We start from the raw sequence: 27,130 nt of genomic DNA, 5'->3' as shown, positions 1-27,130 counted from the left end.
AACATATTTCACGAGGGACATTAACCTGATATATATCAAATGGGTACACAGACTGACACAGTACAGTAGGTCAGTATTTGACAGTATTTGTCTATATGCATTATATATACTATACAACCCACTATAGTATCGGGGCCCCACTTATCCGGAAACCAGCCTACACGACACTTTTTATGAAAAAAACAAAAAAAATACTAACAGTTTATACAGTGCTACGTTTATCCGGAAATTCGGTATACAGAAACGGATTGTGAGACTTTTGTTTCATATCGTGGTTGAGTTGAGTAGGGAAAGTGACTCTGGTCTGTTTATAAATTGATTCACATATCCGGAAAGTTGTTTGTCCGGACGATTCCTTGAAAACGCCAGCGTCCGGATAAGCTTGGTTTTACTGTGTATGGATTTGTAAAGGCTTGGAAGATTTCTTTTTTTTAAAGTACATCAAACAACAGGCGATACTAAACGAATCATTAAACTTTATACAAAGCGTACATGTAACTGATGATGCATTTTGTGTATCTGTGCAAATGCATCGTATACGATTTTGTTTCAATTAGATTCAGAGGTTTATTGTATGAAAGTGTGTTTATTTGTATGTACCACATACAAATGGGTGACATGAACATGGAGTAATATTGACAGCAGATGTAACTGATATAGCGTAAATGCATGATGAATGTGTAAAGGTACGTTTAGTTGAACGTTATACTTTTTATTTGACCGCCGACATAGAAGTTTATACATTACAATGAGCAGGGCGTGTATCTTTCATTCTTATTTTGTTACATTCACGGCAGATAAACATAGTCTTCAACACCAAGCTAACATATGTCGCAAATTCTTAGGGACTTTCCAATATTTAGATATATTCTTTCACGAACTTTTAGATCACTTAAAATGTATAAAGGTATTGCGGAGGTGCTTGAATCTTAAATTTGGAAGATACGACTCTTGTTGACGGAGAGTCTTAATATATGTGTCGTATCTTGAACTTTCTGAAAATGTAGAATGCCAATCCTGTCGGAACATATCTAAAGCACGAGTACGAAATTGTTATCAAAACATATCAATGTTACCAATAGATTGCGAGGTCAATACAAATCCCAAACCATGATTAAAAAGAGTTACGCGCTTGCGGGAAGCCCACGTGTTCTTCCCAATATTATCAAGATATGTGAACATGTTATAAGCTTTCTTTGGCAAACGATGTTCAGGCATACATAATAACTTCAGCCAATAGCGTAGGCATCGAGTATATGATGTTATGCATAGTGGAAACCTCGATAATTCAAGGATATAATCTACATTATAAGGTATCCATCCATTCTTGATTACCTTTGTGAACAAACTTATGAATGAATGAATGAAGGAAGGAATTATTCAAATGTAGTACTAGAAATGTCACAGTTCGCGTATCAGTCAATTTAGTTCCATGCAGGTCTTATGATCCTGTTTTCGTGTTACCTGTTTACGAGCACCACATGGGTTATCATAGCTTTGAACTGCAGAGTATCTGTTATGTTAACCATTTTTGAAATTGTCAGGAAAATATTCCATTCTCTTCTGAGGAAATTGAATATGCTTTTTCCAGAAGTACTGATGCCAATTGAAATGCCAAACTATTGTTTTTCCCAGACCAAAGTACGTTAAATTTTCCCTCTGAGCATTCCTTTATGTCACTGTTACTAAAACACCAAGAATGAGACATCAAACAAAATGTTAATTGTAATGAAAATGTAAACAGAAATTCCTTTATGTTATTAATTCTTTTTTCCCCCAAAAATGTTTTTCCTGAACAGATTAAATTTCTAGCTACACACGGAATTACAATGGACAGCAAGAGATTATCCCAAAGATCATGTAATACATTTCTTGTGACATTTACCAAAGAGTACACCTATCTTTCCAGTGCTGGCGTTGGGAGAACAGGGACGTTCATATGCCTGGACTATCTCATCCAGTTCATTGAAAAGCACAACCTGTCAGACACTGTAGACATATACGGCTTCGTGATGAAGCTGAGGAACAACCGAGTCCTCATGGTCCAGACGGAGGTAAGTAGCTGCAGGCAGCGTTCTTACATGACATGGCGTCGTGTGCCAGTGGGCGTGTGTTTGTTATATTCCAGCAAAATGACGGCGGTATGGCCATAATGGAGTCTGACGCAGACAAGTATGTGATTGATGTTATGACCAAAGATGACTCATGTCCACCGAGCCTCTCAAGACCAGCACATGGCGGCCTTGTGCCAGTACACGTCTATAGCTCTGACAGGTTCAATGCACGACATACCGTCTTGTGTCAATACACGTCTATACCTCTGACAGGTTCAATACATGACATACCGTCTTGTGCCAATACACGTCTATACATGTAGCTCTGACAGATTCAAATACACGACATACAGTCATGTGCCAATACACGTCTATAGCTCTGACAAGTTCAATACACGACATACAGTCTTGTGCCAATACACGTCTTTAGCTCTGACAGGTTCAATACACGACAAACGTTCTTGTGCCAATACACGAGAATGGAATGACGGGTTTCATACACGATTTACCAGCTTTTGGCAGAACGCGAATTAGTAAATGGTATTTTGCTCGACAGTCTGCAATATTCTAGCCATAGGACATTAAATATAGCTTGGGCCCGTCAACTAGTAGTTGACGATATGAGCAGCAAACCAGTCCGTCGGTACACAAAAGGAAACATTTCGAATTCCACAGGCCACACTTTTTAACCCATAGATGCCTTTTAGCTTTTTTGCCGACCTTGAAAACCCACTGGTCAGCTGTCACCCTCAGAGACCATAGTGCAGCGACAAGACTAGAATGAATCAAAACAAAATCGATGTCACTTTTTTCATGTTTACAAGCATACTTCAAAATGAAACAGATACGATTATATATGATATGTTGTGAAATTTCAAAATATTTATATTTAATATTCTGAAATCTTTATTGTGTTTTCAAGTTATTATTTTGATTTAAAACATCTGATGAAGACAGAAACGGAGATCGGCACCATTAAAGGAAAAGACGACCATGACATTGCGTTAATCAGATGAATAAAATGTATTCTAACCAGTTGCATGTTCCCTACGATTAGATTGAGTACAGTCGCCAGAACCTATAAAAACGGTTCGCTTGGAAACAAATGTTTTCAAATATGCGTGGCAAGTGTTTTTCTCTTCTTCGGCGCCAGTTGTCTTTTCGGTATAATTTCTGCAGCATTTCTCGTCATGTTTTTTTCCCAACCGAGTTGGCTTTTGTCAATCAGCAAGTGACAATCTTGTGGACGTGAGCGCTTTGCGGATATTCTATGTTGAAAGTGATACACTGCTAGACCTATGCACCAGAGCACATTAGAAACTGGGCGGTCTCCCGGTGTGACTTGGTTGATTGTATGTCATCGCATTCCAATTGCCTGCAGTGATTCTTTTGGTGTCAACCACTGGATTGTTTTACCGACTGCCGCCATACAGCTGAAATATTGCTGAGTGCGGCGTCAAAGCAAAGCAAAGCAAAGCAAAGCAAAGCAAAGCAAAGCAAAATGAACTATAAATCAAATTCTGTTCATAGCGGCTCTCCACTCATCTCTTCTTGTATTTGCTCCCCAGACCCAGTACGTGTTCATCCATGACTGTGCCAAGCAGCTGGTGGAGGAGAAGCGGCTGGCCCTGGAACGTCCCGATAGCGTGGTGGTCGTGGGGGAGGAGGAGGAGGAGGAGGAGGATGCGGTGTACGTCAACACAGAGATTGGGAGGCCTGTGTCGGACGACGGTATGACAGGGACAGAAATGACATCGTGTAAAGATAGAACAGGTGGTGAGCGTTAGATTTAAGGACATTCTTCATGGCAGAAGACGCGCAATCGCGTAAGCATAGGGATGACTTTTCAAATGATGGCTTGTAATAGTGGGACATTGGAAGCAACGCTACCGCGAAGACATAAAGATAAGGCGAAATATGATCACAGAAAGTTTAGCCAAACGCTGTGAATTAATAAATCTTTTGATCAGTGTGTTGTTTAAAGCCGCACTTCCCACAATTCCCAACTAAGTGAAAGCAGCCTTTAAAAAATCGAATCTGGACCAGACAATCGACTAATTGTTGTTATATGTGACAATCCATACCTTCGGGGTAATAAGTCACCGATCATGACCATCTGAATCCCAACGGCATGATGCTTTGAAAGAAAGAAAAGGAATGTTTCTAGTTATGCACGATAGGAATCTGCAGTGTAGTACTAGAAAGGTACTGGAAGGGTTTTTGTCTCATATTAACTGTATGCTCTGGTAAGAATTGATATTTTCTTCAGGTTAAAAACAAGCCCTCGTAGAAGATATTACATATACTTTCGAACTGAAGATTAATAATATTTTCATGCACCTTTAATTTGTAAAAAAAATGTATAACATTGAATTATGGTGATAGTAATTTTTTTAAGGTTTAAGTAAACATAATCATTATGATACTCGCTAAAGCTTTGGGCATACAACCAGAATTCCCTGGGGAAATAATAATTCCTATGTTAAATATTGACACCATATTCATTATTGTGTTATATTTTTGAAAAATTAATTTATATATACTCATTTGTATTTTTTTTATTGTAATCTATCATTCTCATCGATGTAATAGATGGCTGTATTTACGAGTGTTATAAGCCACTGTTAGCAATATTCCCTGAAACATCATATAATGTTCACAACGAAAGATTTCGCTGTTATGCAATTCCTTCTATGTGAGGCTTAGAACTTATAAATCACCATTCGTGGGTTGATGACTTTGTATCATTGTAACACATGACTTTGTATTCCACAGAAGATGACGGATGTGAACTGTATGAGAATGCCAGCACGTGTCGCCTTATTCAACAGACTGAGCTATGAGACAACTACGATGGGCGTCGCCCTTAACAGAAGACAAAGCTTAATTATGACGATGGCTGCTGCCAAAATATAAGTGACAGAGGTGTCAAACCTCACACACTCACTCACTCACAAGGATCTCTGAAGATTGGTGTTACTTGAAGTACTCAAATAGTCCACCTCACGTGCCAAATACCCTTGAAGGTCAAAGGATACTCTTGTCTTACATTTTTGTTTTTTATGTTTGTCAATTAATCATTATATTCATAATAAATGTATATCTTACTTTGATAATATGAACAAATATTATAAAGGTCAATTCAGTTTATATGCGTATGTATATAAATCGCTTCACCAACTCACTTTGTCATAAACAGCGGATTTCCTTTGATGTGTCACAACGGGGAAGGATAAATGTATGTATAAAAGTTTGAAGAGTATTCATAACATTCTATTTTGAAGTCATCAATTCATCACGGAAGAACAAATAAGGAAAATAGTGGGACATTTCAGCGTGTACAGTATATTTTTTTATGGGAAGTGCAACGAATGATAATAGGTAATATTTTTGTAACATGATTCCCCCGATATTTGTTTTTAGTGAATCAAGAGTAAGCCAAAGCTCTGATGTCGCAGCTTATTGCTGATTGATGGGAAAGTATGAGTCCCAAAAGGCCTTATCAGTAGGAGTTAAGAGGAAAGTTTCAATTGAAACGCTGAAAAACTTGCCATTTCAAAATCACTATGATCACTCTTAAATGTAATCTCTCTATAGGGAATATATCAATATTGCTAAACAAAACAATATTGGATTGCGGCATCGGGCTACGCGTTGTCGTTGTTAAAATAAACATACTCGTTTTGTCATACCGTCAATTCTGCATGACAAGTATGACCTAATCTGACATCTGAGAATAAAGGTAAAGGTCAACGGTCGTAAAACATGTATGTTAGAAGAGAATACGTGAGTTTTTGAACTCTCAAAAGGTCAAAATGTCTGTTGATTTCCAGCTCACCTGTCTGAAAGTAAGACCATTCCTCGGTTTGTTATGTTTCAAGTTCTAATGACATTTGGTGCAGATGCAGTTGGTAGTGGTGCATACTAGATACGGTCCGTTCCTTTGCAATATCCTGTAGTTTGGACATGTTTGACCATGCTCTCCAAATGCACATTTACCTCTGTACACGTCTTGAGAAATTGCCAGACTGAGGAAGCTGACATTTGGCATGTATGTTTCTAATTATGATGACATATGTTTATTCCATTCGTTCGATTTCAATGTTAGTTATTATTATTTATGCAGAAAATATTTGAATGTCGATGCCTACAGCAGCTTTTGTTCTGTGGCTGTCTTTGTTTTTAAACCTGACTACATAGATACAGGTGAGCTACAGCGCCGTGAATAATTTAGCCTTGAAACAGCCTGCCTAATATACGCAACTTAATCGCTTGAATTAGATATTGTTGGCTAAACTCCAATTAAAGATATTCATAATTCTATGTATTTGTTATGTAAATGTACTTCATAAATGCTTAAACGCACGAAATATTGTTCACTCATAAAGCTTCCCACATTGTGGTGGGAGGGGGGCACGGGTTGCCCAATCGTCTAAGGCCCCGCGATTTGCGGTGCAGAGTTGCGTCCCTTGGGCACGCCAGAAACCTATGATTGTGGGTTCGAATCCCGGTTCGCCCCAGTTATGTTTCTAGGTTTTATCAGCACCATACCCGTGCTCGTGAGTTTCAACGAGGTGGTAAACGTCTGAGACCTGCACCACTTCGGGCTTTCCTCCCATATTAAGCTGACACGTCGCGATATAACTGGAATACTGTTAAAAGCGGCGTTAAACCCAACACACTCACTCACTCAATTTAGCGGTGGGAACAAATACGGAAACACATACAGATAGAAGTACTAGAAGCACGCGTAATTTCTAAATTGGAGATATCAATTGAGTAACGCAGATTGTAACATTTTACTTCGTTCATATGAAGAAATCATTTCGAAGGAAGTTTGCTGCATTATTACTGCTATCTAATGTAATAAATATATTGCTTTGAAGATTTTAATTAAATGGTTTTAATAAAAACATTAATAATAATTCATTATCAGACATCTAATTACCTACATATTATGTAAGTCTGATATTGAAACAAACAACTTGACATAATATTTCACATTTTGTACATTAAAAAAATGGAAACTAGTGTTAAAATTATATTTGTAGTTCGTAGTTCAGCAATAAAAAATCAGATGGTTCTAAACGTTGTAACATTTTGCGAAATTGTTAGGATTGTCATATGTTTCAATTAATTTCTATCTAAAAGTTTTATTTTCGTCTGTCTGAATAATTTATATTATCAAAAGAAATCAGTAAATAGCGTTCAAATAATAAATGTCTGGTCACTTATCACATAGTCATGTACATATAACTTACGTCTTGATAGACACTTAGAATGGCTGGATTGTGAGATTATTTTACTAAACACAGATAGTATAACATGGGGTACAGTGCCACATGCCGTGGATGAGCTACCACTGTAGGGACGCAGTGTTATTAAATAGTTTCAAAATGGTAATTAGATTGTCATCGATCCTAGACACAGCTTACATTGGTCAGGAAAATAGTTGACATCAATGGACACATATCAAAGAATTAGTCTTATCTACGAGGCCAGGATCTCGCATTAGAGCAATCCTATGAGACAGACAAATGTGCGATGGTTTTCTCCGGTGAATGAGATCCGATGCACAAACTATAAATAGTCCCAATGAAGTAATAAAGTTTTATAGAAGTAGGAAAATGACGCATGCAGCCGTTAAAGCACTACACATCAATGCTTACATACCAGGTTCAAAATGAAATGCGTACAGGTATAGATATACTGCAACATGTTTCAAAAGCGTCTAGTTCTGATATATACACTGGAAACCCTGATACATGTTCTGCCACGTTATATTTTAACGCTTATTTTACTAATTATATATACCAATCCTTTGTGGCAGGTTCCAAGAATCGTTTGTGTCCGTTGAGTTTGAACATTTATGAGATTAAAGGATGTCTGCAATGCAAAAACTTATTGACTATGAAATTTGATATTCATAATTCCTACTCAAGTCGGGAATACTCCCTCTAATACCATTCGAAACAAAAGAATGGTCTTTGTAAGTAATGCAAAACAGTGTTGTTTATATGTGTTTAAAGCAATGATAAAATTATAATTCAATATTTATGATTACATACCCTGCACGGACACGAACAATACATGTATGTTGTACAGCAGTAGTATATTTTGATCATGATTTTACAATCACATGTTCTCTCGTTTTTATTTGTTTGTTTAACGCCCCACGATTCCAGCGATATGACGGCGGCCTGTGAATAATCCAGTCTGTACCAGACAATCCAATGATCGATATTAAAAGTAATGATCCACGGCCTCGCGGTACGATGACACGGATGCAATAGACCAAGTCACCGAACATGATCATCCGATCCATTTGGTCACCTCTTAATTTACGGCCAGCACATGTTGCTTCTAAACCGAAATCTTCACGAGGTATTCTCAGGTTAATCAGATTGATAGTTTCTAATGTATATATATTCTGTTATACCTTTATATTTTGTTATAATCAATAAAATTCTTTCCGTGTTTTTCATGATGTCTTATCTCTTGTCTGTAAAAGTCGATCTTCATATTAATCATATCCAATGTTCACAGTTACATCCGGACCTTTCTTTGAACGCGCTTCTTTCTTTCCATTTCACTTGCGTTTATACCAGGACCTGATACCCATCCGTTCGATGGACTGCTGACCATGCAATTTTCCTTGTCCACATCTCGTCCAGATCACTGACCATTAGTATTGACAGGCTGAAATTGCCAGAGCACCTTCGAAGCTGCGGGCCTTCCGTTGCCCCGTGTATCAACGCACATTCCCAAACAGGCAATTTCCGATAAATTCCCTTTGTCACTGTCTCCGTCTAGACCTGCCTTTCGATTGTCCTTGTGTACATATTATCTCGCCTTCGTTATACACGCATTATCTGCTGAGTTGTCAAAATTAATTCGCGAGAGTCTATTTTATGAATGGTTCGTTGCTTGTTGACCGAAGTGATTGAAACCAGGTCACTTCGGATTTCAACGATTTCTGTTTTTGACTGTTGTTGAAGCGGATTTAAGTTAAATGATTGTAAAATGAAACGTCATATTTATTCGTCGTTTCAGAAGTTAAAGGTTCATGGTTCTGTTTTTGTTTGTTTGTTGTTTAGCTACGCACTCAGCAATATTCTATCTGCATGACTGCGCCCTGTAAATAGTCGAGTCCGGACCAGGCAATCCAGTGATTGACACCGTGAACATTGATCGTCGCAAGGGGGATACGATGACATGTAACAACCAAGTCAGTGAATCTGACCATCTGATCCCGTTAGTCGCCTCTTACGACAAGTATGGGTTACTGAAGATCAATTCTAACCCGGAATTTCCTCATGGATATGGTTCTTGTGGACACATTATATCTAGTATTGGTACATCGTATATCTCGGACTCCAAATATCTGAATACATTTTGAAGGCCCCTTATGATTGTATTTGCATATTATTCAGTTGTCAGGTATCAGAAATTACTGATTACATAAACATGCATGCGATAAAGGCCCTGAATCATATTGTGTCACTTTCACTTCTTTGCCTGTAGACATGATCCACTTGCATCATGTATTGGATAACGTTAGGGCATCTGGTCTACTTTATGCATATTCAGTCCTACGTGTTCATGGGATGCATGGCAATGGTAGTCTAAGAGTGTATGAAACAACAGCGTTAAATAGTATCTATTCAGTTAAACCCCATTAGTCCAGACACTGTTAATCCGGGAACTCCTGTAATTCGGACTATTTCCGATTTGCAAATCTATATATAATTAATATAACATTCATTAATCCAAATCCGGACCTTTTCACTTGGAACGGTACGTGCGGATTAACGGGGTTTCAATGTATATGAATACTTATTAAGCACACTATATTATATAGTAAGGATTGTCTCAACGGGCTGTACATTAGAAACTCGAGTGTTATAATATATCTACATGCTTTCTCAAAGTAAATATTTTAGGTATCTTATGTGTACATGGTGTACTGATTCGGTCTGCCCGGAGAGGGGCAGTTCAGTGGCTCGATCACCGGCCGTGACATACCAAAAGTTGGTTGGTTGGTTGGTTTGTTGTTAAACGCCGCACTCAGCAATATTCCAGCTATATGATGGCGGTCTGTAAAGTAATCGAGTCTGGACTAGACAATCCAGTGATTGACATCATGAACATCGATCCACGCAATTGGGTTCGATGACATGTATCAACCAAGTCAGCGAGCCTGACCACCCGATCCCGTAAGTCGCCTTTTACGACAAGCATAGTCGCCTTTTACGGCAAGCATGGGTTGCTGAAGACCTATTCTACTCCGGAATCTTCACGGGTCACATACCAAAAGACGTCGACTACCCAACATGTATGGTCCGGCAGTACATAACCATAAACCCGCCAGACAGAGCTGATTTGGCATCGAGCTTCACAAGAAATGTTGAAAACAGCGGAAGTGTGTCTGCCCCACCAAATCACAAGCAACGTAGTGTAAGTCAAACATGTCGATAGGAAATGTATATCGTCACAAACAAAAAACGGACGAGAGTGCTTTTATCCATGTCGTTGTGTTAGAAACCAGGAAGATCCGTGTGAAGGCGGACAGGAACACGGCTTTTATTTCGCTTCTACGTTCTTATAATACTATTAAATTGCTCTGTTGCAAATGTCAAGAGCCTAATTGCCAACTTCTACAATAACACAATCGGTGTATTGTTAAATGTTAGCTATATCCTCTATTTCAAAGTGGGTAAATATGATTACGTGATTTAATGCCATTAAGTGACTTGCTCTATGAAGCGTTACTTAAGATTTCATTACGTCGAAAGTTACAAATGGGAATTTCGACTTTCACAGAAGCAGTGACATTACATGAAACAGGTGCTTTAATGAAGAACATCTCTTGTTCTGAGGTTGTTTCGAGATTTACGTCTTTCAGTTAGGCATATCGCATCAACATATCACCGTGGCCACGGAACACTGGCAAAGGGATTCAGAGACAGGAAGGTGAGTGAATTAAAGTTGAATGAGATTTGCGCCTTAGTCAGCAATTTTCAGCTACAACACAGCCATCTGATGGAATACGTGTCAGAGCAGACATATAGTGTCTGATAGTATCGATCTGGCCGCACAAAATCGTTATCTACAATTTGGATTGGCTGACATTTACCCTTGGAATCCCGGGAGACGGAAACATGATAGTTGAGTTGGGAAGGGCAGCTAACTCTGGTTAGTTAATAAGTGACTCACATATCCCGGAAAAACGCTTGTCCGAACTTCCGGATTTCGTGAAAAACGCAAGTGTCCGGATATTCCCTGTACATGGATTTACAAGTATAATGACGTAACAGTTTATTAGTTACCATTTTAACGAAGTGCAACGTAGGTTATGATAGATTTAAAAGGTCCCCCCCTCCCTTGATATTTTAACTATAAACACTACATTCATAAGGTGAATTCTCATGTCCTCATGTCGTAGATGGTACTGGTTGGAAGTTGGAAAGGAAACGATACCATGAACAGATGTGATCTTCTGAGTGGACCAAGGATGACCTTTCTCCGAGTATAAATGCCAATGAATTAAAACTATTTTTCATACACCGGAGAATGTTGCATTTACCCTCTGGCGTTTTGTAATATGGACTTTTTCTATTCATTTAGTATTGTTTTTCTAGTGGCCTATCGTCACTAACCAAAATAGTTTAAGTAGTAAAACAATATGGCATACAGCAACAACACGACGCATGCTCTTGTTTTGTACTTCGTCACACTACCTCCTGTGATATGGATACACGTGTTAATTTTCCTAATCAGCATTAGCAAGGCTTATTTGTGCATTTTTATGTTAACATTGTACCAAGTTTGTTGTAAGATATACGTGATATGCAAGTGCCCGTGCACCTGATTTGCATTTCTAATTTCATTTTTATATTATACATTTCATCCATATTTGACTTTTAGCCTAATGATATGCACTTTATTTGACATGTTTTTAGGTGTTTAAGTACTAATGATGTTAAGATTATGGAGATGTGTTGTTTAGGTGTGTTTAAGCTAAGATGCGATAGCTAATTTCAAGTGTTTAGACCCTAAAAGTGTCAGGATACGACACACCAAATGTGCATACCGTTTAGGATTGAAACACATACCTAAACATGCCTTGTATGTGTTTACATTCTTAACACATTTTACAATGAGGTTTCAGTTGTGAATCGAAGAAGTGATATTAACTTACTTCAGCATCTTCGTGCAATCTACCAGGCAGGGTAGTAAATGCGTTGTTTACTAACCTTCTGTCCCATCTTACCAATTAAATTAGCAGAAAAATCACGAGTCTTTTTTCTCAGTGAAAACATCCAGAATGAGACATCATACAAAATGTGAAATAAATGTGTTATATTTCTGTATGTTAAACTATGTTATATTTTCCCCTACGTGTTTTTCCTGAGTAGATAATTAATATAGCTACATGAAAAATTACAATGGCCAGTTTCTAAAAGCAAGAGATTCCTCCAAAGAACAGGAAATACATTTGTTGTGTCATTTTCCATTTACCAAAGACCTACACTTTTCTTTCCAGTGCAGACGTTGGGAGCACAGGGACGTTCATATTCCTGGACTGTCTGGTCCAGTCCATTGAACAACACAACCTGTCAGACACTGTAGACATCCACGGCTTCGTGATGAAGCTGAGGAATAACCGAGTCCTCATGGTCCAGACGGAGGTTAGTAGCAGCAGGCAGCGTTCTTACATGACATGTACCGTCGGTTGCCAGTGGGTGAGTGTGTGTTGTCTAACGCAGCAATATTCTAGCAAAATGACGGCAGTGTGTACATAATCGAGTCTGAACCGGACAAGTAAGTGATTGATCAATTGATAATGAGTAACGATGGCACGACATCAATCAAGTCACTGATCCTGACCACCCGATCCATTTAGTCGCCTCTTACGACCATCACGGGTTGCTGGGGACCTAATTTTACCCCGAATACCCACGGTGGCCATGTGCCAGTACACGTCCATAGACCTCTCTCTGTGTGCTTGTTGTTTTACGCCGCACCCAACTATATGACGATGTGAGAGCCGTCTGAAAATAACCGAGTCTGGACCAGACAATCCAGTGATTGATATCATGAGCATCGATCCAGGCAATTGGGATACGATGACATGCATCAACCAAGTCAACGAGTCTGACCACCCGATCCCGTTAGTCGCCTCTTACGACAAACATAGTCGAATTTTACGGCAAGCATGGGTTGATGAAGACCTGTTCGGTTCCGGATCTTCACGGGTCGACCAGTAGTTTGTAGTAGATATGAAGTTTTGGACCTATTAAACTTTAACTCAGAATCTCCACAACGCCAAGACGAAATGACAGATTTCATAATTCACTGCACTAATGAGTAAATTTTGTTTTGCAGTCCGCAATATTCCAGCTTCATGAAATGAAAAATAACCTGGAACCGTCAAACAAATGGTTGAATCAAACTATAATCAGCATCACGATTTACATATATGTACTAGTAATTAAACCTGAAAATGAAATAGCTGCGAATATAATGATATGGTGTGACATGATTTACTATCTATAGTTACTGTTCTGAAAGGGGCATGTGGATTTCAAGTTATATCATTTTGATTTCAAACATTTGAAGCAGGCAGAAACGGAGATCGGCGCCATGAAACGAAAAGATGGCCATAAAATTGCTTTAATAAAAAGAATAAAATGTTGTCTTAGCAGTTGCAATGTTCCTACAATTAGATTGAACGCAGTCGCCAGAATCCATGAAAACGTTTAGTTGGAAGAAAAAAACGTTTTAAGAACTACGTGGCAAGTGTTTTTCTCATGTTTGGCGCCAGTTGTCTATTCGGCATGATTTCTGCAGCATCTGGTCATGTTCCTTCCCAACTGAGTTGGCTTTTGTCAATCAGGAAGTGACAATCTTGTAGAGGTAAGCACTTTGCGGATATTCTTGGCGGATGTTGAAAGTGATTTTATTGCTAAACCTATGCTATGAACTATGAACTAGAGGCATCCTGTGGTAAGAAGGGCGGTATGTCATTCTGTTTATAAAGGTGTAGAATTGCCACTCCGATTTTGGATAGAATTGATATAGAACATACTAGTATTTCAAGATGACAGCTGTGAAACGTTGAGATAGGAAGCCAAAAGTTTTCTTTGCTCCAATATTGAACACATGTTTTGAAAACGTATGTGTCGCGAGAAAGAAAAAACACCCTTGCCCCGTGAACGAGTACAATTACTGCATTTCATGAGGAACTGCCTCGTCCTTGTCAATTCTGAATGCCGTTCCGTGGATACTTTACGATATCTGTCGCATTTCCCTCACTATAGATTCGGTTCACAATAGCCATACACTCAGATAAAACCGCCAAACAGGACGGAAGAGGGGAGTGATTAAATATGTTGCAGCTCTTTATCGTTTGATCAAGACACAAAGATAGTGTAATTGAGGTTTTACGCAGCCTTTAGCAATATTCCAGCACCATCTTGTCTAGTAGACAAGGAGAAGCATGTAATGTACTCGGCAAGATTCTCTTCATGATGAGAATGAAAACAAATGCATTATCCCACGATTCGAGGTCTTCATTAAGAATAATGCTTTGTTTCCCTGTTCATTGCGACGACTTCTGCAAGTTTATTACCTAGCTTGTAGTTTAACCATACATGTCAAAGGCATTATTGACCGCTCTATTTGTAGAAAGCGTCTCTATCCAACGTTTGTTTGCTTTCCTTTTAGAAAAGGGTCTCTTCTGTACTGGTCCAAATCATAGTGTCTGTATTAAAGCTGTCATTCTGCTTGGATGATGTCCACGTTGTCCTTGTTAAATTGTCACAATTCGGAATTGCTCAGCATCCATATCAGTCTGAATATGGCATGATTTACTCAGTTGCTGTTTTTAAAAATTATTTTAAGAAATACAACTTTCTCCTTCAGCATACAATGCCATGCATCGCAAGCTATGCCAATGAAGAACTCTATTTATTACCAATTGCACTTTCTCCCTGATCTCGACAAGCATCGTATTGTATTCTGTATTGTAACAAAACCATGCCTTTGTGGAATTCATATGACCGTTCAAGGATTTGAATTTAAGAGTCGTCATTGTTATGAGATCCTCTTATCGTGGGTTCGAATCCTACCTCTCTTTATATATGTCCACGAGCTGCTTCACATGGAGCTTTCCTCCTATATCAAAACTAGGAGGAGGAGGACACAGAGATGGGGATGCTTGTGTCGGACGACGGTATGATAGGGGCAGACATGACGTCGTATAAAGATAGAACAGGGGTGAGCGTTAGATTTGAAGAAATTCTTCATGGTACAAGACAACGAATTGAGTTAGCATATTGATGACTTTTCTAGAAAATCGGAAAGAGATTGTTTTAGTTGAACTTGGAAAATAACGCCATCGCGAAGATATCGACTGGTCCATATTCGATTGTCATTATAAGCAACGATTCATACGTTTGGAGTCCCAAGTCACCGATCCTGACCATCTGAAAGCCAACGGGGAATGCTTTGAAATAAAGACAAGGAATGTTTGTAGTTACACATAACAGGAATCTGCAGTGTACTCCTACACACAAAGAAAAAAACCCACACCCCTAAATAAAGAAGATATTGGTGAGTTGTGATTGAAATTTTCTGACAAAAACATCATGGTAACACAGGTACTGTTTTTTTTATCTTCGACAATACCTAATCGGTATGGAGCTGCAGGATTAAGTAAACGAGTTACGTTTGATGTTTCATGTGAAAATGTTTCTTAAAGTCTCTATTTGACATGACATGTGAAACAGATCAGTAGCGGGTGTAACAGCCACGTGCCCAGATGACGCATTCCACCCTACATCTCATGCCTCCAGTCAGTCGCTGGATCTGTTGATGGGTCAACAACAACCACTCCTGGTGCAATGCTGCTTCCAATTGGCCTAAGTCTTGTACATGAGGATCTCGTGTCTGTATGCGCCACCACAGAATATCCCAAACATGTTCAAGGGGGTTCAAATCTGGGCTCATTTTCTGGCCAGGGTAGAGTCGTTATTGCATTGGCCCACATGTAATCCACGACTGCATGCGAACGATTACGCTTGGCATTGTCATCCATGTACTGAGGTCGAGTAGCAAGAAGGTGGTTGTCAAAATGAGGAACGAGGACTGGCCTCAAAACGTACCGGATGTACTGAGCCCCTTATGGTGAGCAAATCCAACCTGCAATCATGAGAGATACACCCCCAAACCATTACCGAGCCCCCGCCGTATGCAACAGTCGGTTTAATGTTCCTGAGGGTCTAGGCAGTGTTCCAGTGCCTCCAAACTCTCGTTCTTCCATCAGTAACGTGGAGCAGAATGCGACTTTCGTCTCACCAATGGATCCGTCTCCAAGTTTTCAGAATCCAGTTCTGTCACGCAATACACCATGCTAAACGAGCAGCTTTGTGGTGATCTCTCAACAAGGGACGCTTTATGACTCGTCTAGCCCACAGTCCTGCTGCTTTCAGCCAGCTCCTGACGGTTCTGATGTTGAAACGACGATTGGGCAACCATAGCTGTTTCAGACGAGTGCTTGTTGAAAAGGGTTCTCGGTGTGTCACGTTGTGTCGTCACAAAAGGTCTTCCGGATCTAGGACGGTCCTGTACATCACTGGACTGAGCATGTTTCTCGACTAAATGGCTTCCGACAGTGTGATGATACTCCAAATTCCGACCGATGGCATTAAAAGACATTCCTGCGTTATGCGTGGAAATTAGTTGCCCAATGCCATTTTGGGGCGTTTGATAATCGCCTTCGTGCTATTGTCACTCAATGTCATGGAATAACTGTTCAAAACCGAGCTTAAGAAATTTTAACGTTTGGATATACTGCTTTTAGAGGGTAGTATGCTGCTCGAGGGTAGTATGCTGCACGGGCATACCATGCATGGCACGTGACATTCCGTCACGTATGACTGATTACATCATAACTCGTAACATCCCGTAACTCGTATCTTTCATGACTGTTACAAATATTTGGACCAAACAATAATGAAATATATTTAGGCGTGCTTAACTTTTGTGTGTGTATATATAGGGAGGTATGATTTCCTTATTTTATTTATTGACGTAGTATTTTTTATTATGCTACAGGGGGCACGGGTGGCCCAGTCGTCTAAGGCACCGCGATTCGCTGTGCAGAGTTGCGTCCCTTGGGCACGCCAGAAACCTAGGATTGTGGGTTCGAATCCCGGTTCGCCCCAATTATGTTTCTAGGTTTGTCAGCACCATACCCGTGCTCATGGGTTTCACCGAAGTGGTAAACGTCTGAGACCTGCATCACTTTGGGCTTTCCTCCCACATTAAGCAGACACGCCTTGATATAACTGGAATAATGTTCAAAGCGGCGTTAAAAACCCAACTCACTCACTCACTCACTATTATGCTACATTTATACATAATTAATCACGTTGATGTACACTCTTCAAAAAAGGAAACGCACAGGTAAATGTTTAGTAAATTTATTGTACTTTAAAAAGTCGATTATTTAATTTAATAGCATAGATACAAAATTAATATGAAATGAAATGGATCTCGATAGTCACATGTTGTCGTTGCACTGAAAACTGTTCATTGTCATGTCACATAAGGCCACAAGGTTGCGTTGCCCCGGGGCAGCAATCACGGCTCTGCATTTCCTCGGGACTGACTGGATAAGTGTACGAATTCTGTCCTGCGGAATTCTGCACCTTTCTGCGCCATTCTGCTTGTAACGAATTGGCCAGTTGAAGGGATGTCTGCGGCGTGTTCCGACGTTGACGTACACGTCGATCGAGTTCATCCCAGAGGTGTTCGATTGGGTTGAGATCTGGAGTTCTCGACGGCCAGGGCAAAACATTGATGTTGGCATTATGCAGGTAGTCTACCGTGACACAAGCTGTGTGCGGTGGAGTGTTGTCCTGTTGAAACAACTCCCTCTGGCGATCAATCATTGGGAGAAGGTGAGGTTGAAGAATTTGATTCATGTAGCGATTTTCTGTCAAATGTCCCTGAACCACAAACAAGTCAGATCACGTGGTGTAGGATATGGACCCCAACACCATGACACTACCGAATTTGTCGAATTCACGTACACAATGTAGGGCTAAACGCTTATTTCGACGACGATAAACACGTTGTCTTCGTTAAAGAAAAAAATCGTGATTCATCGCTAAACCACAATAGTCTCCAGTTTCTCAAATTCTAAGACTGTAAGGTATGGCACCAACGCATTGCTATGACGTTAGTGGAACAGTCGAATGTACAGTCTAATGTGCAGAGGTGGTAATTCCTGGTTGGCCGGTTGTCGGACAGTCTGCAGTGGAATCGAACTGTGTGTATAGGTCACAAAGGCGGCAAATGGTGCTGTGGTGGACGTTGAAGTGGCGTGCAACAGTAGACTGCGATTCCCCTCTTTGGGTACGTCCTATGGCGATGTTCCGATCGGCAGCGCGTAGTCTCGGCATTTTCGAACTTGAAACATGACTGTTGCATGACAAATTATTGGCTTATGCTTGATTTATAGCCACTACCACGAGTTACGAATGCCATAACTTGCACGTGCATTTTGCTTTACTGTTTAACTGTGTGAAAACAATGCCGTTTAAGACATTCCAAATCGACAATGACTGCTTTTTCTATCGACAGACCACCATCATTTTCCAATCATCATTCTCATCACTGTAATAGACGAGTGACGTAGTCATAAGCTACTTTTAGTGATATTCCCCGTAACATCATATAATGTTCCAAACAAAAGTTTTCACTCTCAGACCGCCTCCGTGGTCTAGTGGCAGAGCGTCCGCCCGGAGAGCGGATGGTCCGGGGTTCGATTCCCGGCCACGTCATACCAAAAGACTTTAAAAGATGGTACTTTTGTTACCCTGTCTGGCGCTCGGCAATAAGGGGCTAAAACAAGGACTGGTCGGCTCGGAGTCAGTATACTGTGTCTGAGTGGGATATTCATGTTAAACTGCGGCATGGTATCTCAGTGAGCTAGCACTATAAATCGGCATCAGTCCGGATTAGTTCAAGCAGCCACACACACATATACACGTGCATGCACGTCGCTATAAAAGTGCAATAATCTTGGACGCGACGTTAAACTCCATTTCACCTCACCTTTTACTATCATGCAATTCTTTCTATGTGAGGCTTAGAACTTATTAATCCACCCTCGTGTGTTTATGACTTTGTATCATTATAACACATGACTTTGTATTCCTCAGAAGATAGCGGATGTGAACTGTATGAGAATGCCAGCACGTGTCGCCTTATTCAACAGACAGAGCTATGAGACTACTATGATGGGCTTCGCCCTTAACAGAGCTGAACTATGACGATGGGTGCTGCCAAAATATAAGTGACAGAGGTGTCAAACCTCACACTCTCACTCACTCATCAAGCATCTCAGAAAATTGAAAGTGATGTTCCTTAAAGTCCTTAAATTGTCTCCCTCACATGCCAAATACCCGTCAAATGATATTCTTGTCTTGCATTTTGTGTTTATGAATGAATCATTATATTCATAATACTTGTATATTTTATGAATACACAATGCCAGGGGGGTACTCAAAGTACTGTGATCTAGACTACTAGTTGTTGGACTTCCATTTTTGTGGAAGCCTCGGTGGCTGAGTGGGTTAGATCGCTGACTTTGTGTGCTGGCGATTAGGTGCCTCACACTGGCAGGCGTGGGTTCGAATCCCTGACGGGACTCCACCCAAAAATGTACTAGAATCTGTACTTTACTAAGAAAATGTTATCCCAAATATAACAATAGTTGTATATTTTAATTTGATCTGATGAACAAATGTGCTTATGGTAAATTCAGTTTGTACACGTTTGTATGTAAATCGCTTCACGAACTCACTTTGTCTTAAACAGCGGATTTCCTTTGATATGTTCCTTTGACTACCACTACGATGGGCGTCGCCCTTAACAGAAGTGCTTTAGCATGATGATGCGTCGCCGGCATGTTGCTGACAGCGGTGTCAAACCTCACACACTCACTCACTCATCAAGCCTCTTGGAAGATTGCAAGGGAAGTTACCTAAAGTACTTAAATAGTTCACTACACGTGCCAAATACCCATTGAAGGTCAAATGATATTATTGTCTTATATTTGTGTATTTTGTTTATCAATGAATCATTATATTCATTATACTTTTACTTTGATTATATAAACAAATGTTATTATGGTAAATTCAGTCTGTTCATGTTTGTATATAAATCGCTTCACGAACTTGCCTTTGTCATAAACAGCGCATTTCCTTTTGATGTGCCACGACATGGAAGGACACATGTGTCTAGTTTCAAGAGTATTCATTACATTCTATTTTGAAGTCATCAATTCATCGCGGAAGCACAAATAAGGGAAATAGTGGGGCATTTCAGCGTGTACAGTATATTTTTAATGGGAAGTGCAAAGAATGATAACAGGTTAACATTTTTGTAATAGAAATCCCCCGATATTTGTTTTAAGTGAATCAAGAATCAACGAAAGCTCCGATGTCGTAGCTTATTGCTGTTTGATGGGAAAGCATGAATCTCAAAATGCCTTATCAGCGGGCATTAAGGGGAAGTTTCAATTGAAAAGATGAAAGAATGCCATTACAAAATCGCTATAAATATTCTCAAATTTAATCTCTCAGATGGGAATATCTCAATGTTGCTGAACAAAAACGATATTGGATTGCGGCATCGGGCTACGCGTTGTCATGTAAAAATAAACTTACGGTATAGGTCAGCGGTCGTAAAACGCGTCTGCTAGAAGAAAATACGTGAGTAATTAAACATTCAAAAGGTCAAAATGTCTGTTAATTTCTAGCCCATCTTACTGAAAATAAAGACCATTACTCAGTTAGTTATGCTCAAAATGTAATGTCATTTGATATAGTTGTGGTAAGTATTGTTGTTCAACATATATGTTTCTTTGCAATATCAATATTTAGGCAACATTTGACCATGCTCTTAGATTACCTCAACCTCTGTAAACGTCATCAGAAAATTACCAGACTGTGGGAGCTGACCCTTGGTGTGTATAGGTAAGTGAGTGAGTGGGTTGGGTTTAACGCCGCTTCAACATTATTCCAGTTATATCACGGCGTGTCAGCTTAATGTGGGAGAAAAGCCCGAAGTGATGCAGGTCTCAGACGTTTACCACCTCGGTGAAACCCACGAGCACGTGGTGCTGCAAACCTAGAAACATAATCGGGGCGTACCGGGATTCGAACCCACAATCCTAGGTTCCTGGCGTGCCCAAGGGACGCAACTCTGCACAGCGAATCGCGACGCCTTAGATGACTGGGCTACAGTGCCGTGACACTATCTTTCCCGAGAGATTTCGCTCGATTAGGTTTAGTTATACCACATAATTACATTCAGATAACTAAGAAATACAACATTTCATTTATTCAATATATTTGCATACTTTAGCCTTGAAACACCCTGCCAATATACACAACGTAATCGCGTTAACACGAAATTGTTGGCTTAACTCCAATTATAGCAATTTATAATTTTGTGGCTATGCTACTTAAATGTGTACATTTTAAATGCTTAAACGCACGAAATATTGTTGACACTAGTTTCCCTGATATGACATATACTGGTGGGAACAAATACGGAAACGCATATGCATAGAAGTATTAGAAGTATTTATGCAATATATTACAATAAGTATATAGCAAAAAGTTTCTCAATTCCTGCTCAAGTTGAGAATACCATGATACCTTTCGAAAGGTTTTGTCTCTCTAAGCAATGGAGAACAGTATTGATTTATATGTGGTTAAGCAATAAAAAAACACTTGATATTTCAATATTTATAATTGCATGCCTTGCACAGACTCTGTATGTTAAACAGTGTAGTATATATGTATCATGATTTTGTAATCAAATATTCTAAAGTGTTTACTTGTTTGATAAACGCCGCACGATTTCGGCGTGCAAATCATCAAGTCTGTACAAGACAATCCAATGATCGATATTGTGAGCAATGATACACGGCGTCGGGGTACAATGACACGTAATGAACCAATCCATTGGACCTGATCACCCGATTCATTTGGTCGCCTCGCACGACCAGCACAAGCTGCTTCTAAACCGAAATCCTCACAGGGTATTCTCAGGTTAATCAGATTCATATTTTCTGATGTATACATTCTGTTTAAATGTTGTTGTAAATAATACATTTTCTTTCTGAGTTGTTCGTGTAGTCGTGTGTCAAAACCGTTATGATTTCGTCAGAGTTCATATTTATCATATCCAACTTTCACAGTTACGTCTGAGCTTTTAACATTTTTATTGAATCTAACCGAACTATCACTCAAGGGATCACCTACTTCTTTCTTTCCATTTCACTTGCGTCCCTTTTTCCCCAAGGCCCAATACCCGTCCTTTCGATGAATCGCTGACCGTATAATTTTCCTTGTCCTCATCTCGTCCAGATCACTGACCATTGGTATTGACAGGCTGAAATTGCCAGAGCACCTTCGTAGCTGCGGGCCTTCCGTTGCCCCGTGTATCAACGCACATTCCCAAACAGGCAATTTCCGATAAATCCCCTTTGTCCCTGTCTCTGTCTAGACCTGCCGTTCGATTGTCTTTGTGTAAACATTATCTCGCCTTCGTTATACACGCATTATCTGCTCATTTGTCACAATAGTCAGTCCGCGTGAGGATTGGAAATTAGTTCGCGGGAGTCTATTTTATGAATGCTTCATTGCTCGTTGACCGAAATGATTGAAACCAGGTCACTTCGGATTTCAACGATTTCTAATTTTGATTATTGTTGGGGCGGATGTAAGTTAGATAATTGAAAAAGGAAAAGTCATTCACTCGTCGTTTCAGAAGGCGGAGTGTTATGGTTCTATTTTGTGTGTGTATGTGTTTGTTGTTTAGCTACGCACTCAGCAATATTCAAGCTTCATGACTGCGACCTGTAAATAATCAAGTCTGGACCAGACATCGATCTACGCAATAGGGATACGGTGAAAGTCATCAACCAAGTCATTGAATCTGACCACCCGATCCCGACGACACGTATGGGCTGCTGAAGACCGCTTCCAACCCGGATTTTCTTCACGGGTATGGTTCTGGTAGACACATTTTAATCTAATATCAGTACTTTGTATATTTTGTATCCCATATTTCTCCATATTATCCATATATTTTGAAGGCCCCTTATTTCAATACATGTGCACATTATTCCTATTTCGGGTCGGCCAATATGCTGATAACAGGTAAACATGCATGTTTTTTTACATTTGTTTTTCAAATATATATAATTTATATTTCACACAGACTAAATTTAATGTATGGTGCTGACAGATGGTCATAAAATAATCGTGTCCAATCCGATATGCACGATCACCAGATACTGCCACGGTTAAGGGGAATAGAAAGAACAGAAGCCATGTAACATTGCCGACAGCGGCCTAAAAACAAAAGTAACTCGTTCACATTCCTGAAGCAGAGTAAACACACAGTGTGATGTACATACATAACGTCTACACGAATCCTGCATTAGAGGTCCCACAGCCCGAGTTTGAGTGCGGACACACATAGTAATTTAGATGAGTCGATGAACGGTATTGATTGCGTGGCATATGAGACTTGGACAATATTGGCGATAATGGCCCTGCATCATACTGAGGTACTTTCGCTTCTTTCCCAGTAGACCTTAACCACTTGCAGTACTTATGGGAGAACGATAGGACTGGATGTATATATATACCAAAGAGGAGGGATAATCAGTTTCAACAGAATCTGGTTCACATTATGCACAGAGAGGCCATTTATTTCGGCGTGGTCATGGCAAGATCTGGAAACGGTGGTCTAAGAGTGTATTAAACGACATCGTTACATACCATCTATACAGTTAAACCTCATTAGTCCAGACACCGTTCAACTCCAGTATTTCGTACTATTTCCGGTTTGAACGTCCATATCTAATTAATATCACGTTACACGTGCTTATAATATGGACAGTTGTTCGCTTGACGGTAAGTACGGATTAACGGGGTCTCACTGTATGACGTGGTAAACATAACACTACAGTTTACAGTTGTGATTGTCTCAACAAAACCGAGTGTTCTCATATGCCTACATCATTCTCAAAACAAGTCAACCTTTTGGGTAGCTGCGACGTCTTATGTGTAAACTATGTAGTACACTGATTGTGTCTGCCCCGAGAGCAAAAGGTGTTTCGTTCCCAGCCACGTCATACCCAGAGACGTCAACAGACGGAACTTGTTGCTACTTTGCCTGAGCTCGGCATTTAGGGGATATCACAAGGACTGGTCGACCTGGAGTCAGTACACTGTGCCTGAGTTCGGTATTCATGTTATACTTCGGCATGTTATGTCAGCGGGCTAGCACTATAAAATTGGCACAAGTCCGGACAAGTACAAGCAGAGAAAAACAGACACACACAAGGACGTGGCTATGAAAGTGGAATAATCCTGAACTCGACGTTAAACCCGGTTTCACCTCACCATATACTGAATAGTTTTTAGTAACACACACACACACACACACACACACACACACACACACACACACACACACACACAAAAACACACACACAAAAACACACACACACACACAAAAACACACACACACACACATACATGTAGCTATGTAAGTTCAAAAATCTTATTCTCGACGTTATACCACATTTCACGTCACCCACCTGACCATATACTATTTTACTTTTAGTATCCAACATTAATAGTTTCCTTACACATAACCACAAACCCGCCAGACAAACCTGATTTGGCATCGACATTCACAAGAAATGTTGAAAACAGTAGAAGTGTGTATGCCTCACCAAATCACAAGCAACGAGCGATAGTCATATATGTGGATAGGAAATAATTATTGTCAAAAAACACAAACGAGTGGGCTTTTTCCCTGTTGCTGTGTCAGAAACCAGGACGGAGCCGTGTAAAGGCGGTCAAAAACATAGCTATCATTTCGCCCCTACGTTCTTGATAAATTTCATAACATCTATACGTACTTATAATACTATTAAATGGCTATGTTGACTCTCAAATGTCCAGAGCCTAATTGCCAACGTCTACAATAACACAATCGCTGTATTGTTAGAAGTTTCAAGGTATATCTTCTATTCCACAGTGGGCAAATATGATTACGTGATTTAATCCCATCAAATGAAATTGCTTTATAAGACGTCACCTGAGCCTCAAAAAACGTCTAACGTTACAAATGAGAATTTCGACTTCACATTCAGCGTGTGGCAGTAGCAGTGACATTACATGAAACGGTTGCTTTAATGAAGAACATCCCTTGTTCTAACGTTCTATCGAGATTTGCTTCTCGTCAATGCAGAATCTGAAGGCGATCACACGAACGCAATGTCTTTCGGAAAGTGATAATGCATCGCCACAGAAATATGTTCTGAAAGAAATGGCATTTCAAATTACATTGTATGTTACATACAGAAAATGACTCTCGTTAATGTTGCATGCTGCATACAGAGGTCGTCTCTCCGTTACGTTGTAGAGGTGACCACAACGGGATCAGGCTCACTGACTTGACTGATGCATGTCATCGTATCCCAATTGCATGGGTCGATGTTCATGATGTCAATCACTGGGTTGTCTGGCCAAGACCCGATTACTTACAGGCTGCCTTCATATAACTGGAATATTGCTGAGTGGGGCGTTAAACAACAAACAAACAAAGTACAAGTGAGACAGTGACCCAGTACACGTGAGCCAATACGACTGAGCCAGTACACGGTGCTTTTCTCATCAATATATCACCGTGTTCGCAATGTTGCTATAGTGAAACGACAAGTCTAGAGCCGTATGTGAGACAAATAATGAATAAAAAACAAACTGACATCACTATTAACATGTTTATAATCATACTTCAGCATGAAACAAATCCGAATACATATGATACGCTGTAACATTTTTTTAATACAGTAAACTACGGTTATAACGAACACGCTTATAACGAACTGACGGATATAACGAACTTACTTTTTGGTCCCGACTACTTGCTGTAGTCATGCTGTATATGTACATATAACGAACTACGGTTATAACGAACTAAAATTAGTAGTCCCTTTGAGTTCGTTATAACCGTAGTTTACTGTATTGCTATTTAATGTTCTGAAAGTGTTATCGTGATTTCAAGTTATTATTTTGATTTAAAACATCTAATACAAGCAGAAAAGGAGATCGGGGCCATAACAAGAAAATGACGGCCATGACATTGCGTTAATAAGATGAATGAAATGTAGTCCAAGCAGTTGCACTTTTCATACGATTAGATTGAACACAGTCGTCAGAATCCATAAAAGGGTTGGCTTGGAAGAAAGGTTTGTATTCAAATATGCCCTGCAAGTGTTTTTTCTCATTTTGGCGCCAGTTGTCTTTTCGGTATAATTTCTGTATCATCTGGTCATGTTCCTTCCCAACTGAGTTGGCTTTTGTCAATCAGGAAGTGACAATCTTGTGGACGTGAGCGCTTGGCGGATATTATGTGTTGAAAGTGACAGCAATATTCTAGTAACATCACGTCGGGCAGACAAGGAGAAGCATGTAATGTACATGGTAAGATTCTCTCCATGAAGAGAATGAAAAAAATGCATGATCCCACGATTCGAGGTCTTCAATAAAAATAATGCTTTGTCTGCCTGTTTCCGAGTGCATTGAGACGGCTTCTTCAAGTATATACCTACCTTGTAGTTTAACCATACATATCAATGACATTATTGGCCGCTGCATTTGTTGAAATTGTCTCCACCCAAAGTTGGTTTGCTTTCCGTATAGAAAAAGGTATCTTGTGTAACTACATTGTATTCCACAACGTTAGTAGTAAGGCTGTCATTTTGCATGGATGATGTACACCTTGACCTTGTTAAATTGTCACAATTGGCAATTCCTAAGCAATCATATCAGTTTGAATGTGGCATGATTTAAAATTATTTTTACAAATGCAACTTTCTCCTTCTGTATACAATTCCATGTATCGCAAGGTGCGCTTCGTAACTTAAGAACATGGGCTGACCCAGAATCTGTACTGTGCACCCAATC

At 39.8% G+C, this 27,130-nt stretch overlaps 1 protein-coding gene and 1 long non-coding RNA gene across 2 annotated transcripts in view; one reads left to right on the top strand and one right to left on the bottom strand.

The window, feature by feature from the left end:
- LOC139476100 (receptor-type tyrosine-protein phosphatase H-like) overlaps window positions 1-8,525 on the top strand; it is a 45,117-nt gene extending 36,592 nt beyond the window's left edge. Inside the window, exons 26-28 of the mRNA XM_071259351.1 lie at window positions 1,910-2,054; window positions 3,623-3,830; window positions 4,830-8,525. Of these exons, the coding sequence (XP_071115452.1) occupies window positions 1,910-2,054; window positions 3,623-3,830; window positions 4,830-4,897 (421 nt within the window). The 3' untranslated portion in view covers window positions 4,898-8,525. The remainder of the gene's footprint in view (window positions 1-1,909; window positions 2,055-3,622; window positions 3,831-4,829) is intronic.
- The window catches only part of LOC139476052 (uncharacterized), a 203,111-nt gene that overhangs the window by 94,416 nt on the left and 81,565 nt on the right, over window positions 1-27,130 (bottom strand). The window lies entirely within an intron of this gene.

Source organism: Haliotis cracherodii, unplaced genomic scaffold (genome assembly GCF_022045235.1).
Source record: "Haliotis cracherodii isolate W230 unplaced genomic scaffold, xgHalCrac1.p SCAF_3, whole genome shotgun sequence".
Lineage (NCBI taxonomy): Eukaryota > Metazoa > Mollusca > Gastropoda > Lepetellida > Haliotidae > Haliotis > Haliotis cracherodii.
Note: the sequence above shows the minus strand (reverse complement) of the source record. Positions and strands in the feature narration are given on the sequence as shown.